Source organism: Oncorhynchus tshawytscha, linkage group LG12 (assembly GCF_018296145.1).
Source record: "Oncorhynchus tshawytscha isolate Ot180627B linkage group LG12, Otsh_v2.0, whole genome shotgun sequence".
Classification (NCBI taxonomy): domain Eukaryota; kingdom Metazoa; phylum Chordata; class Actinopteri; order Salmoniformes; family Salmonidae; genus Oncorhynchus; species Oncorhynchus tshawytscha.
Window position 1 is genome coordinate 36,353,510 of NC_056440.1, and position 14,574 is coordinate 36,368,083.

The 14,574-nt window shown below is 39.4% G+C and overlaps 1 protein-coding gene across 2 annotated transcripts; it reads right to left on the reverse strand.

Moving 5' to 3' along the window:
• Positions 1 to 4,859: 4,859 nt before the first annotated feature.
• On the reverse strand, positions 4,860 to 14,367 carry LOC112263085 (LIM/homeobox protein Lhx2-like). Of its 2 annotated transcripts, XM_024439075.2 has the most exons (6): positions 13,391 to 14,367; positions 12,896 to 13,058; positions 11,241 to 11,443; positions 10,480 to 10,850; positions 7,336 to 7,538; positions 4,860 to 6,831 (listed from the first exon to the last, which is right to left on the reverse strand). In XM_024439075.2, the coding sequence occupies exons 2-6, from the start codon at positions 13,013 to 13,015 to the stop codon at positions 6,550 to 6,552; spliced, it is 1,179 nt and encodes a 392-aa protein (XP_024294843.1). In that variant the 5' UTR covers positions 13,016 to 13,058; positions 13,391 to 14,367; the 3' UTR covers positions 4,860 to 6,549. The 2 variants fall into 2 exon arrangements, with proteins under 2 accessions (XP_024294843.1, XP_024294842.1); XM_024439074.2 differs by having other exon boundaries at positions 12,896 to 14,367.
• Between the last annotated feature and the right edge of the window lie 207 nt (positions 14,368 to 14,574).

Consider the following 14,574-nt stretch of genomic DNA (forward strand, 5'->3'; position numbering starts at 1 on the left):
GTCCCGTTCTGTGAGCTTGTGTGGATTACTACCTCACGGCTGAGTCATTGTTGCTTCCACTTTTTTTGTTCCATCATATTTGAAATGCAAGAGAAAGGCCACAATGTGTTATTCCAGTTTAGGCACAATTTAGATTTTGGCCACTAGATGGCAGCAGTGTATGTGCAAAGTTTTAGACTGATCCAATGATCCATTGCATTACTGTTCAAAATGTTGTATCAAGTCTGCACAAATGTGCCTAATTGGTTTATTGATACAATTTCAAGTTCATAACTGTGCACTCTCCTCAAACAATAGCACGGTATTATTTCACTGTAATAGCTACTGTATATTGGACAGTGCAGATAGATTAACAAGAATTTAAGCTTTCTGCCCATATCAGATATGTCTATGTCCTGGGAATTTTCTTGTTACTTACAACATCATGTAAATCACATTAGCGCACGTTAGCTTAACCCTCCCGCGGGGGGACACCGATCCTGTAGAGGTTTTAAAGTCGCTTTGCTCTTCAGTATGGGCCATTCTACTGCCAATGTTTGTCTTTGGAGATTGCATGGCTGTATGCTCGATTTTATACACGTGTCAGCAACGGGTGTAGCTGAAATGGAGGAATCTGCTAATTTACTTTTGGCCATGTAGTGTATGTACAGTATGGGTTGGGCTTTATAGGTTGTTTATTTATATGCATTGAGTTTTAACTGAGATTATTCCTTACAGAGTCAAGTGTATTTGTCCAGGTCTCGGTTGCTCATTGACTAGCACCATTCATTCTCTCTGTCGATAATTCTAATGTTATACCTTCTAGTTGTTCTTTTATCTACTGGCAAATTGGGAGAGAGTGGTGGTTGCCATCTAAGAGCCAACATGTTCTTTTGCAGCAGTGCTGCCTGCCAGCATTAATTGTCTCTGATTGATTGAGAGATTCAAGGAGCTATCATCGTTAAGTAAGATAATAGATACAACGCATTGAATATTTACATTCATGCGCTTCAAAATGAATTTTGTCATTTTGGCACAGAAGAAATTAACTGCAGGGCACTCCCACATATGAAGGAATGTGCCTACCTGATGTAGGGACACAGTGAACAGTTGGGAGTTGGGGCCAATTTCCTTGTAAAACATTTCCTTGGTGTTAAATACAGTCTGTGAACAAACTTAAAATGTGTAAGTCGATGATTCGGATTGCGGGATGCCATGGTCATATTTTTTAATATTCTGTTCCAGTTAAAGGGTTGTTGAGATTCACTTAGATTGGTGAACCATATGTTTTTAATTGCTAGCTCAGAATATGAGCTTTCCAAAAGTTGTTTATACAATTTAGAGATCAGTCCTCTCAGATAATTTATCTATAAATCCCATAATTGAATGGTTCGGTAATTGGCTTCCCCATTGGACTCCATAGGCCAGCGTAGCTGACCTAAGTTGGAAATATAGAAAAAAAGGAGTTGTCTGGTAATGTGTATGTGTCTTTCAAATCTTGGAAGATTTTCAAACCATTACTGTCCATTATATCGGCAAGGGTATGGATTCCACATTTGAACCAGTGTGGGGTTGCAGTAGGCTGCCCTCCAGACAACAAGTCATTATTGTGAAATATTGGACTATGGACATGCCATTTTCATTCCCAGTTAAATCGTTTTTAAATGTTGCACCAAATAGAGATTGTGTTAGCAATAATAGGACCAAAGCGTAGTTTACATTGTTTAAGAGTTATATCAGTGAAGACCCCCTCTTCCAGGGCAAAAGGAGACACCATCTTTATTTCTATGCTCAGCCAGTTGGAGGAATACTCATGTCTAAACCAATTTAGAATGGGCCAAAATTGTAATGCCTGGAAATACAATTTACATTTGGTACTGATCGTCCCCCCACATCTTTCCCTATTTATTTTTCTTTTAATTTAATTTTTGTATTTTTTTTTAGGGGGTAGATCAGCTTTAATAGCACAGGTAGATTGTAGATTCCATCAATGTAATTGTCTGCATCATTTCCAATCCCCCACATATTTTATATCTTTCCCTCTTTGTAAATGTGCTACTTTTATCCAGGATAGCTTACCTTGCCATATACATTTTGAAACCGCACTATGGATTTTATCCCAATAACCAGAAGAGGGAGACATGGGAAGCCTTGAACTACAGACATACAGCCGTGGCAGTATATTCATTTTTACAATAGATATTCTGCTGGTTAAAGCAACAAGATGTTAGTCCATCTACTGAGGTCGGTTTGAATTGATTTGAGCGTTCTGTTAAAGTTTCTGCCAATGGTTTAATCCAAGGAAGGAAATATATCTGATCCCCAAATATTTCAAATGGGAAAATTGGGATTCTATAAGTAGAGATGGAGACCTCCATCGGGAACTAGAGAGGCAGTGGGGCTGATTTGGTTGCATACATTTTATAACTTGAGATTAAGCTGAATTTATCTATGGGAGCGATTGAGATACATTGCCTAGATAAAGTAAAATATCACCAACGCATAATAAGATGAAGTGATCAGTAGATTTGAGGGAAATTGGTGTTATTTATTTTTGATTGATGAATTGCCTGGGCCAGGGATAATAAAAATAGAACATTTAAAATGGAATCACCTTCTCTGCTGCTTCTAGTGATTCTGAATGGAGCAGAGAAGATATTGCCTGTTATAACTATGGTTGAGGAATTGGCAAAGTGCATTTAAATCATAGTAGCCCTTTCCTGCAGTCAAATGACCTAGTGGCACCATGGGTGGAATGTTATTCATCTTGATCATAATTCATAAACATTACTTAAAAAATATATTTTCAAATCTGATGTTTCTATATGTCAAACGGTTTTGTTATATTTCAGTCTTCTGTGATATATGTAAAGTGTAATATTGAGATGCAATCTCAAAATGTAATACATTTCAACTCTATATCTGACGTGGTACAGGCATCTTCTTTTTTGAAGCCCATAGCCATATGTGTGAGGTGTATATCTTTGTTTCAAAGTAGATTTGTTTAAGACTACCAAGAAACACCAAGACTTAGCCCACTGCAGTAAAATGTTAATGAAAGTTGAGCCAATTCCCATATGTTCCAAGACATACCAGAGGTATGACCATTCTCGTCAATCATAAGCTTTTTCTGCATCGAGAGATAAAACAGCCCAAGGAGATGTTGTTTCTGATTATGCATTTAAGATATGTAATAGTCGATTGAGGTTATCCGAGGATAAACTTTTTTTTAACAAACCCCTCTTGGGTTTGTGTGGGCCAATTTGGGTAAGTCTCGAGACGGGACCGCACAACACTTTGAAAAACAGTTTAACATCTGTGTTTATCAAAGATAGGGGGCGATAGTGAGAACATTGGGTGGCATCCTTACCTTTCTTTAATAAAAGCAAAATTACTACTGTATTCACATCTCAAATTAACATTTGTGAAAGGCTTTATTAATCATTTTGAGCAATAGTGGACCTAATTGATTGCAAAATGTTAAACAGAGCTAAAGGGGAACACCGTCCCATCCAGGTGATTTGCCATTATTCATGCTATCCAATGCCCTTTTGAGTTTATTGAGAGCAATTTGGGCTACCAGCGAGGAGGCTTCCTCTGTTGAGAGAAAGGGAGTTCCTAATTATTTTAGAAAGGTCCGAAGGCTTCAACATGCTTCAGTACGGCTGGCGGCTAGCCAATGTCGGCTAGGCGAATCGAACAAGTGTGCTTGCATACTCCCATAAGACATTCGCTTGAGAAACTAGAAAAAAGCGGCAATAGTACTGTTTGTCCATTTTGAGATGGCGTAGCCAGTATACACTTCCTCAAAATAGTCTGAATTAATTTAAGATAACTCAAAAATCTAACTAAGATGTCTGGTGCAGTATTTCTCAATAAAAAATGGCATGAAAACGAGTCATCTCTCGTTGAATGACAACAAAGACTTTATTGAAGCATCCCTACTGTTGACTAATCACTGACGAAGGGGCGTAAACATCAGCAACCGACTTTGGTTTGCCTCAAGAAACTTTTGTGTGTGTCCAAACACCCGAACAAAACCCTTACCGAAGTCCAAAATGAACAAAATCGTCATAAAAATAACTTCATAATATATGCACAAACTCTTCCGAACTGTTTCAGTGAGGGACCATGCGAACGCCTTTAGTCTGGCTTGGTGTGGATTTACAATCAGAGATGAAATTCCTCATATTATTAGTTTCAGCTGAGCGGGCGGTCACTGGTGCCATGAGAAAATGGGACACATATTGCCCCAGCTGAGAGGGGAAAGCTGCCCACGAAACAGTTTGTTTTATGATTACCAACCCCAATCAACGGTCTCTTGGTTAGAGAAGCTTGTTTTGTTGCTATTAATAAAGTAAACTTTTCTGGTCCACACGGAGTAGGTGTTACTATGTTGGCTTACTGTTAAATGTTAACGGGTTGGTTGACATAGTATGTACAGCAACCCGGGTCACGTATGGTAGCACCACCAGCCTGTTGACATACTATAACTCAGAGCCAACATGGCGGATGCTAAGTGACCAGTTTTATACCAGTCAGGGGCTTAGAGGTTGGTCCAAACCGTGCCTTTATTGTGAGAGTTCAGATCTTCTTCAACTGTCTGTGGCCGAGTAAATTCCCCTAAAAAACATTAGCTCATATAAAAGCCAGCCGGCCCTGGTCTGAATGGTGATGTGAGCAGGCCTCGCATGACCCTCATTTCTGCAATTCCAATAATGGTTCTAGACTGGATCTGCCACACGAGCACAGAATCCCTGGAATGCTGAAAGGAAGGGAATGCATATGTAGAGACAGATTTGAACCTATGACAATACATCTACAGTACCACCATCCACTACAGTAGATAGATGACAGACCATCTCAATGTGAGGCTTTAGTCGAGCAATGCAAAATAGGTTAGTGCTTTTAATGGTGTAATACAAAACTCACAGACGTGAAGGAACAAATTTGTAAGGATGACATAAGTTATAATTAATTTTTTATATTTCTTACAGAACTGAAGACTACATCGAAGGGTCAGGATCTGTACAAGAAGGTGCAGGAAAACAGTAAGTCCTCAGTCAATAACCATACATCATTGGAGACCAGTAGCTGGTACAGTAGTAGTAGTAGTAGTAGTAGTAGTAGTAGTAGTAGTAGTAGTAGTAGTGTTTGAGGGATGAAGGTGGAAGGAACCGTATGACTGCGTATTCTCACTCGTAAACTCATCTTTTTTTCCCTATGAGTAAAATATCTGGCTTGTGATACTGTATACAAAAGGGAAAATTAAACATTTGTAGCCAGTTGACTGTTGTTTCACGTAACAGAATTTGGAAGTAAATGGTTGCACAACTTAAACAGAAACCCACAATTAGAGCTTTATGATAATTATGGTATTTACTGTAACACAAATATAAATAGCTGGCCTTTTCTCTTGGTTGGACACAACACGCTGCCTACACATATCATGCTACATTGTGTCTGATTAAAGATACACTTGAAAATAGCCTTATATTGGCTTTTGGTGCTTCAACTCCTGTTGGGGGAAACAACATTTTGACCAATTGCAATTCAAAATTCCCAGTTGTGTTGAACAGTGGAAGCTGAGTTGAGGTAAGAGGTCGGGATGCCAGTGTGCACTGTGTGTCACAGCAGGATTTAGCCAGCAAAACCATCTTCATTGATATCAAGTTCTTATGTAAATGAGGTATAGAATTGATGTTCTTGTAAGATAAATGCAAATCGTAAGATCACAATATTTCAAAACAAAACAAGCTTTCATTGGCTGTTTCATTTCAACCTATTGTATGATATCATACGCAAGATCTGTGTTTGTGTGTGTGTGTAAATATGTAATTTTTGATTTATTCAACAGCAGTTAAGACCACAAACCCACACAGACACACACACACACACAGACACATGCACCAGACACACGGAACACACACACATTTACTCCTATACCCTTGATCCAAAATACTCTCTGTTGGTTCAAAACATGTGTATCTATCTGATGTTACTGGGAGAAATAGGTCTGGATATGTTGGGGCCAATTGAAGATGAAATGGAGTGTAAGGCACATTGCAGTCTTAGGATATCTTAGCCTGTGTTTAATCTCAGATTTCCCATCATTTTACAATCCTTCTCAATGTTTCCTAACAGTGACTCCTGTACAACAACATAAATATTGTGCTGGAAAAAATGAATTTCCAAAATTAAGCAGTTTTTTTTCTTTTCCCCAAGTTTCATTCTGTAAACACTGAAAAATGCAAATCAAGTCTCTTCAGTTCTCAACAAAACAACAACAACAACAACAACAACAACAGAATAACAACAACGGTTCCTTCTGCAAGGCTTTGCAGCCTCACTATGCAAATATTCTAAAATGGGCTCAGAGTAAAAGTAAGATCCTTTTTCCTTTACCTTAGTTTTACTAGTCCATTCAATGTCTCTGTCAAAGGTCTGTGTTTAGGTTCCGAGTGGACAGAGTCGAGGGGGGGTCAGGTCAGGGGAGAGGCTGGTCAGGGTGTTTGCTTAAAGGGTTGGGGGCATCAGAGGAAGCTGAAGGGGGCAGTCTGTGAGGGGGCGTCAGAACAGGCTGGTCAGGGTGGTCTGCGATGGGCTCCTGCACTCGTGAACATCCATGCTGACAGACACAGAGGTTAACACGGAGGTGACGGTGGGCATGGTGGGGTTGGTCAGGTCCGTCAGGGTCGTGGGTGTGCTGGAGGGGCTCATTGAGGCCTCTGAGGCGGGGCCAGAGGGTGTGCCCCCCTGCAGGGTGGAGCCGTCTGAGGTCTTGTCCACGCCCGTGTTCTCCTGTCTCATCAGGTTCCGCCGGAACTTGGCCCGAGCATTCTGGAACCAGACCTGTGTACCACAGCAAGGCAACATCGTTGCGACTGTTAGTGATGGAACCGTGGGGAAAAGACAGAGGGAAGGTTTCAACTGGAATAACAGGCATGAAAAATAGAACGCATCAAAGCAAAATGACTGCTTTGTTTTCTGGGAGCGTTAATTAAAGCGGAGCGATTTTTACAGAATTTTTGTTCAGAAACCTTTTTGTCTCATTTTTTTCTTCCGTCCCCTAGATAATTTGCTGTCGTCTTTGTGGAAATCAAGCACTCTCTGTTGTGCTTCCCCGCTCCCCATAATAAACAGTACAGACTGTTTTTACTACTCCCACTCCTTACAATTCCTATCTGGAAATTTAAATAGAAACATGTCCCTTTGTTACTCGTTTAATTTCAACATCCCATTATTCAATTGTATTGCCATCATAATACACAAGAACACGTTTTATTTTTCCATTTGTGTGTAGTTTCTCATTTGGTTAAATATGAGGAACAATACAGTATAGGCCGTGTGTCTAACCTGTAGTACACGCTTGGTGAGGCCAGTCTTCTGGGCCAGCTGCTTCAGGTCCTTGGCATCTGGGTTGTGGTTGATGGCAAAGTAGGACTTCATGGTCCTCAGCTGGTGGTGTTTGAAGGAGGTCCGCATGCGCTTGGTCTTCTGACTGGAGCTGTAGGAGTCCCTGTCCATAGAGTCGCCGTCGTTCTCATTACAGCTGAGTGCTGGAGGACACCACACACACATACACACACACACACACACACATTTTAGATGTTGTTTAGTCCACCTGAATATGGTGTTTCATTCACAAACAAGTGGATAAGTTAAACATGACCGTGTTATGTATTTTTCGACATTGCGTATTGAACTGATACCTTAATCAAATCAGCAACATGCTGGCTTATATGCAGCCCAGCAGTGAGTGTAGCTGGCTTTTAATGCCATGTTTTAAAGTTGGTTTAGTAATGCAATGTTGGGTAGAGAGCGTGGAGAGGAATACAAACATGAAAATCGTAGGTATAATTGAACAGTGATTGTAAATTCAACCACAGCCTTACTATTGAACAGCAATGTCTAATAAGGCCCTTACACCACCCAGTACCATAATACAAATATTATATTATATTTGTAAGATATTTGATGTATTTGTGATATTTGTATATGTCAGTGTTAACATGAACATTGACTTCTAACAATGACACATTTTTAGGGCGATAGCCAGTGTTAGATTCACATACATTAAGCAGAGACTCACTATATGGTGTCATAGGCTGGTTGTGTAAGATATCAACCAATTAAAATATGTGCATGTGAATGACTTTCTGGCTAGTATTGGCAGGAGTGTCTTTTACACGTAGAGGTCTTACGCTGTGAAATATGCATTGGCAGTTTGCGAAATAAAAATGCCATGAATTGAGTTGAAATAATAAGCACATAAAACGGGTGAAATGAATACAAAAATAGTCGAATTAATATAGGTTGATACTACTACTACTAGTACTAGGCCTACTACTAATAATAATAATAACAGTAATTTGTGTGATGGCTGTTGTCATATTAATTGTCATATGCTATATTCTGCCCTAGATAATCAAATCGTGGACGCAAAAACATGACACATTTCCATGACAGTATTTTCTTGGCAAATGCTTAAGTGTCGCTATCTATTCATGACAGTTCAGACATATTTAATGCTGCCTACAATAAATATTAGTCATTCAAATTTCTCAGAATAACACTTCAGATAATAAACCACAAACACCATGCATACATAAAAAGTATTTATCTTTCGCAAATTCTCAAAGGCTATTGATAAGCTGACTGAGTACCTTTCTAATAACAGCTGGAAATAATGTATAGGTTAGCTTCAACAGACCACAACACATTCAGAAACGTATTAAATGTTTATTAAAGCACAACGTCGATTTCGTTTGTGAACGATTGTTAGGTGACTTTAGTCAATAGCCTACTTTAAATAGGTTGTTTATTAATCAAATGCAGTAGGGTTGATCTGTACAGCAGTCAGTGGCCCAATCAGTAAACAGTAGAGGGCAGTAGCGGACCAACCCCCTCCCCTTCTCACTTAGATGTTGTGAGACATGCTACTTGGGTTTACTGGATGAAAAAGTATGGTGACTCAATCAGATGATGAACCATGTGGAAAATCTTCATATGACCAAGTGAATGATGACACACGGGCTAGTGATGCGTAGGCCTAAATAGAAAAGTGATTTTATATACGCCTATTTGAATAGCCCGTAGGACAATATCCTGAAGGTAGATCGATTCACCTTGCCCTTTGTCAATGTTTTATTCTACGATTGACTTATATGATGAAAGCTGCATGGAATGCACCTAAAAACAGTTTAATAACACAATAACTGAAGTCAATGTTTCATTCCCAAAACACAAATGTCGATACAAGATGACAATTATGCTTGTTGAAGGGGCCTTTCTTGATGATAGAAATGATTTTGCTGTTGCAACAACTGCTCATTGGCCACAATCACTACTGGATAACTGGTCAAGCCTCATTGATCTGTTGTAGTGCACACCCATCCGGGCCACGTCCCAGACCAACCGGTCCCCGAGTGCGCATCGGAGCGAGAAGGGGAACTTTAGACGTCTATAGAGCCTGACAAGTGGAAAATGGCTAAGGCGAAAGCCGGAACTTCAAAAACATTTTTTAGAAGACAGGAGGAAAAATGCTATGGATAAAACTGCCCTGCCACACACTGTTGAATTGCAATTGAATTGTGGAGAGGGGGATTTCGGATGAATAATCGGCAACAATTTGGTAAACCACCATGTTATAATTTCGTCTGAGAAATGATGTCAAATGTTTTGAATATTAGGTCTAAATTAACTCGGATGTGTCCAACGACAGTGTAGCCTACAATGATGGTCACATTTGGTATTTACTTTCTCCAGAGCACAAATAAGATATGCAATATTACAACCTTTTAGGCTACGATACTTTTCTGACATTAACAAAATCCGAACGTCCATGGAGGTAAAGAACACGATTGATTAAAAAACAACTTTGTGTAGTAAAATCAAATAATTGGATACGTGTCTTCTGCTATAGGCCCCATGTGCCTTTTAGGCCTAAGAAATAATAGCCTATACCTTAAATCAATTAACAGAAAGAAGTCATTGAAATATTGGTTTGAAAAATTGGTTGCAAAAACAAACATATCATAACATCAATTGATTATGATAGCCTATTTAAATCGTTTGAGATTAATTGACGCAATGAAGAGGGCGAAATGTTTCGCACCTCTCTATTTGAATGAGAAGGAACTGTTACGATTGAGATAACAAACACATTAGCCTAAAAGCATACAACATCTATATAAAATTGTCGTTGCATCGAATGTAGATTATATATTATTGAGAACAACTAAATTACTCTATTTAAATGATTACCATGCTTAAAATCATTTGGATAAAGACTCGCCTGCACTTTTAAGTCCCACCCTTTAATGATTGTTGGCCTGCGTTGTTAATAGCAGGACTTGGCAATAATTATAAATTGCAGAGTGATGTAATTTTGTCATACGCAATGAAAACTTTTTGATTAGGGGGAGTGGCCACTGAGTCAATATGGCGTTGTTCTGAAAAGGCCTATATTAAATGGAAATGTTATCACTGTAGTCTTACCGGCATTGTAGGCTGCTAAATCTGCTCCTGGCCCGGGACTTTTCCTTTTCCTGGGCCGCCCTTTCTGCACAGTCCCCACGCCGTTGAAGTAGGATAGTCCCAAAGCGTTGGCAGGTCCCAGTCCTTTGTGAGAGGCTACATCCGCATGATTGAAATGTGTCTGATATTCCCCCTGTATGAGATTTTCAAAGTGCAGCCGACAGTAGACCAGACTGTCTTTCATGCCAAAGTGGTCCCCAGTCGTTAGCATCTTGTTGCAGGATGTGCAGGTGAAACAGTTCAAGTGGTACACCAAGTCCCTGGCCCGCATCACCATCTCTGAGGCCGAGATCCCGAGGTGGCACCGGGCACATCTCTGGACCGAAAACCTTCTGCAGAGAAAACAGAACCTAGTCAGTGGATGGACACATTTGGTTTAGATGTGAATTAGGCTTACCCACGTCAATTAGTAGCACATACAGTACATTGGCAGCTATGTAACCCTACTCATGTCCCGCTTTGAAAAAGAACAGTACTTTGAAACTCTCACAGAGGCCATATGTAATGCGTTTTGCGCAAGGGCACTTTTAATGTTGTGTCGAAGCTCTGTAGTATGGCCACGCTATAGACTATATTAAAGCCTATTATATGGTGTTGTAATGCCCAAATTAAATATCATGTGTCCAGGGGCGACTGTTATTAGGGCAAATCTGACTTCAAACGTTTGTTATTCTTCATAATCACCAAACCCTTTTACATTTTGGCGGAGTTTATGGAGTTACCTGTAATAATCTTCCTTGCAGTAGATGCTTCCGTCTTTACTGAAGCAGGTGAGCTCGGACTCCAGGTTGAGTTTACACTCGCAGCACTTGAGACAGCGCATGTGCCATTGTTTGTCTACCGCGAGCAGGTAGTAGCGGTCAGCAATCTTCCCACCGCAGCCCGCGCACAGAGCCACCCGGTCACTGTTCATGCACTGCATGTTCTAGAAGACAACCAAACAAACACACACTTAAAACACAGACCAACCACATGTCATCAAACACCCATATCGAAATAATATATCATTTCCCGCCCGAAGATATGCTCCTTTTTATCAGACCTTCTTTTAAATATGATGTTTTGCATGAACATATTGTAATATCTGACTGAGGGCATTGCAACGCATAATACAGGGGTTATTTAGTTAGTCTAGAAATGAAGGAACATTTTTTTCACATCAATTAAAATATGCCAGTTTACAGGCCTATAGCTAGGCTAACTGTATCCTATTCTAGACCAAAGCATACCTTGTCATATACATTTTGGGCATTTAAAAGTGAAACATTAATCCATAAACAACAACAAAGCACATGTTATGTAGCCTGTTGTCCTCGAAATAAAACGGCTTACTCGCATCAAGATTTACGATTTCAGAATTCCTAATCAAATCAAAACACACTTACAAACACACACACTTCATTATCTTTAGGCCTATTCTCTAAAATGGATTTACTCTTTTAAAAAGTTTAATGAAAATGATCATTTCTTAAACACTTTTGGGACAATTATTATTATTGGGGGGGATTTAGCCAAATTTGATTTGGCTAATACCATATAACAAAACAAGGAAATTCACCACAATACGAATACATTATCACATATAGCCAAACAGATCAAAGATCAAACCACTTCTACCCACCCGTTAGGCCTAGGCAAAAAATATAGGCAACAAAGTGAATGCCAATGTTATAGGAAGAAGACCCCCCTCACATTTGTTACTATTCTAACGAATTCATTTGTAATTTAACTCAAGTTACATTTTATCAAACAAGATTTGAACACATGCACGTTTTAGACTAAAGGTACAAAATATCTCTATGAATTGTACCCTTATTAGTTAGGGCAGAAACAGTAGCATATAGGCCTCATACTCATTTGCACAACGAATTGATGAATGTGTAATGTTGTACAATTTAAAAAGTAGACAATTATTAAAACATTCATTTCATTATGATGTCGTTTAAATCCACAACACATCTCTAACACCAGAACAATGTCATGCTTAAAAACACTTGAGCGTGCATAGTAAAAACATCCCTGATATTTGCTATTAACAGATTAGCATATGCCTATGAATTCATTAGCCTATTATTATTAGATTACGCTAAATTGTATTGTGATGGAGATTCAAAATAATTCCACACTCATATATACATTGTTTCAGACCTATTCAAAATAATAACAATAAACTCAAAAAGTAAGTTATTTCGTAGTCCAACAAGTTCTAATAGCCTATCTCAAGTATTTTTTTAATATCCCAAGTATGATTTTATAGTGCACTGCTCCTGCATTTTCGGCATCAACGTTTCGCTGCTCATTATGATATATGTACACAACTGCTCGCTATACTCTCGATTGCAATCGCCCCTCAGCGTGTGGTTGTTCAGTTGCCTACCGTTTCAGATTCTCCCATGTCTATGGCCGAACTGATAGCTGCGGATTCGCTCTTTCCTCTCCGCTCCATTTCTTCCACAACACCGTGCATGTCGCCTCCAGGGAGTCCGTGGAAAAGCATCGTTGCCGCAGAGGGGATGATATTATACGTGTTTTCCTCAGATCTGCAACCAAAGATTTCCATAAGACGCAAACCTAGCCCGTGCATTGGCAGTCAGATTATTTCCCTTCTTGGTGTGACATGTAAGAATTCCGGGTCAGAAAAAATGTGAGGCAAAAATGGACACGTGTTCTCCACACTATCATCTGCCAATGGAAATCATCATCCGAATCTCTGCATCTCTCTCTCATAGGCTATAATTCAGTAATTAAAGTGACGGAATCCGTCGTTTTACTAATGCTAATTAATTATATGCAGCATACCAATATGTTATTCCATTATCATGAGAGAAGAAATGCCATTTGCTAAATAATTCCTAAGGAATTAAAAACATACCAACTATCGAAGCCCCGTTGCATGGGTCTGCTACTGGTCCCTCCTATTTCTTCAGGGGAATTTGGATTAAAACATTTTGCAGGGCATTAGTAAACGAATGAATTAGTCCTTCGCCGACCAATACTAACTCGACCAATGGACACTGTCGCTACTTTTATTGGAATCCTCTACTCCTGCATCACTGTAACACTAACATGATTTCCACACGAATCGAAGGAATAGAAAAAATCAAGAACACAACAGCGTCTGAGATTGTAGGCGCGTGCATCTCCATGTATAGCTGCGTCCTCTTCAGTTTGTCACATAACTAAAATACACTGTCCAAGTTGGTGTTAAAACAGCATTGATGTTATGAAAATCTACATGTAGCCTATGCTTTTTAACAAAACAAAAGCTATAACTCGTTAGCAATTTGAATTTCTGTTGCTTTTGGATCCTGTTGGAGGTCTGAGAGAAGCTGTTTTCCTTTAGTATTTTTTTTCTCTTTGCCAAGAAAGATGCATGTGAGTAATCGAGAAGGAGGAGTCGACTAAGACTATACATTAAGACTCAAGCAGGCAGCCCCTATCACTGTTCCGCGGTCTCTGGCCTTGAGATACACTCCGCGCCTTTTCTACAGGGACCCTTACGTCACGTTCCACGATTTATGTTCATTGGTTCTTCAACATCGTCGAATTCCTATTTTACTGCTGTGGAAGAAGTATGCAGAATATTCTTTCGTTGGTTGCCCATGTCATGCTGTTTGGACGCATCCTTTCTGTGACTGCTTTTGATTAGATGTCTGGATACCTTTAGTTTAGAGCTTAACTAGTCTAATCTAAAACAACATGGAAAGAAGAAGAAGAAGAAGAAGAAGAAGAAGAAGAAGAAGAAGAAGAAGAAGAACGGGAATATTGATTTGACAGTGTTGCAAAGATTTGAGTGTGGTTAAAGGTGATTTGTTGAACCGTTGTCACATGACGTTCATGCATATCTCTCTCTCAATTCAATTAAATTCGCTCTCTCTCTCCCTCTCTCAATTCCATTCTCTCTCTCTCTCTGACCCACCCTGACCCATTTATTATATCTTTATATCGTAATATTTCATAACATTTAACAAATTACAGCTTACATGATCTCCTGCATTACTTTCTCTATTGGGCCATCTGTTTAGAGCATGTCACACTGGCGTCTGAGACACCATG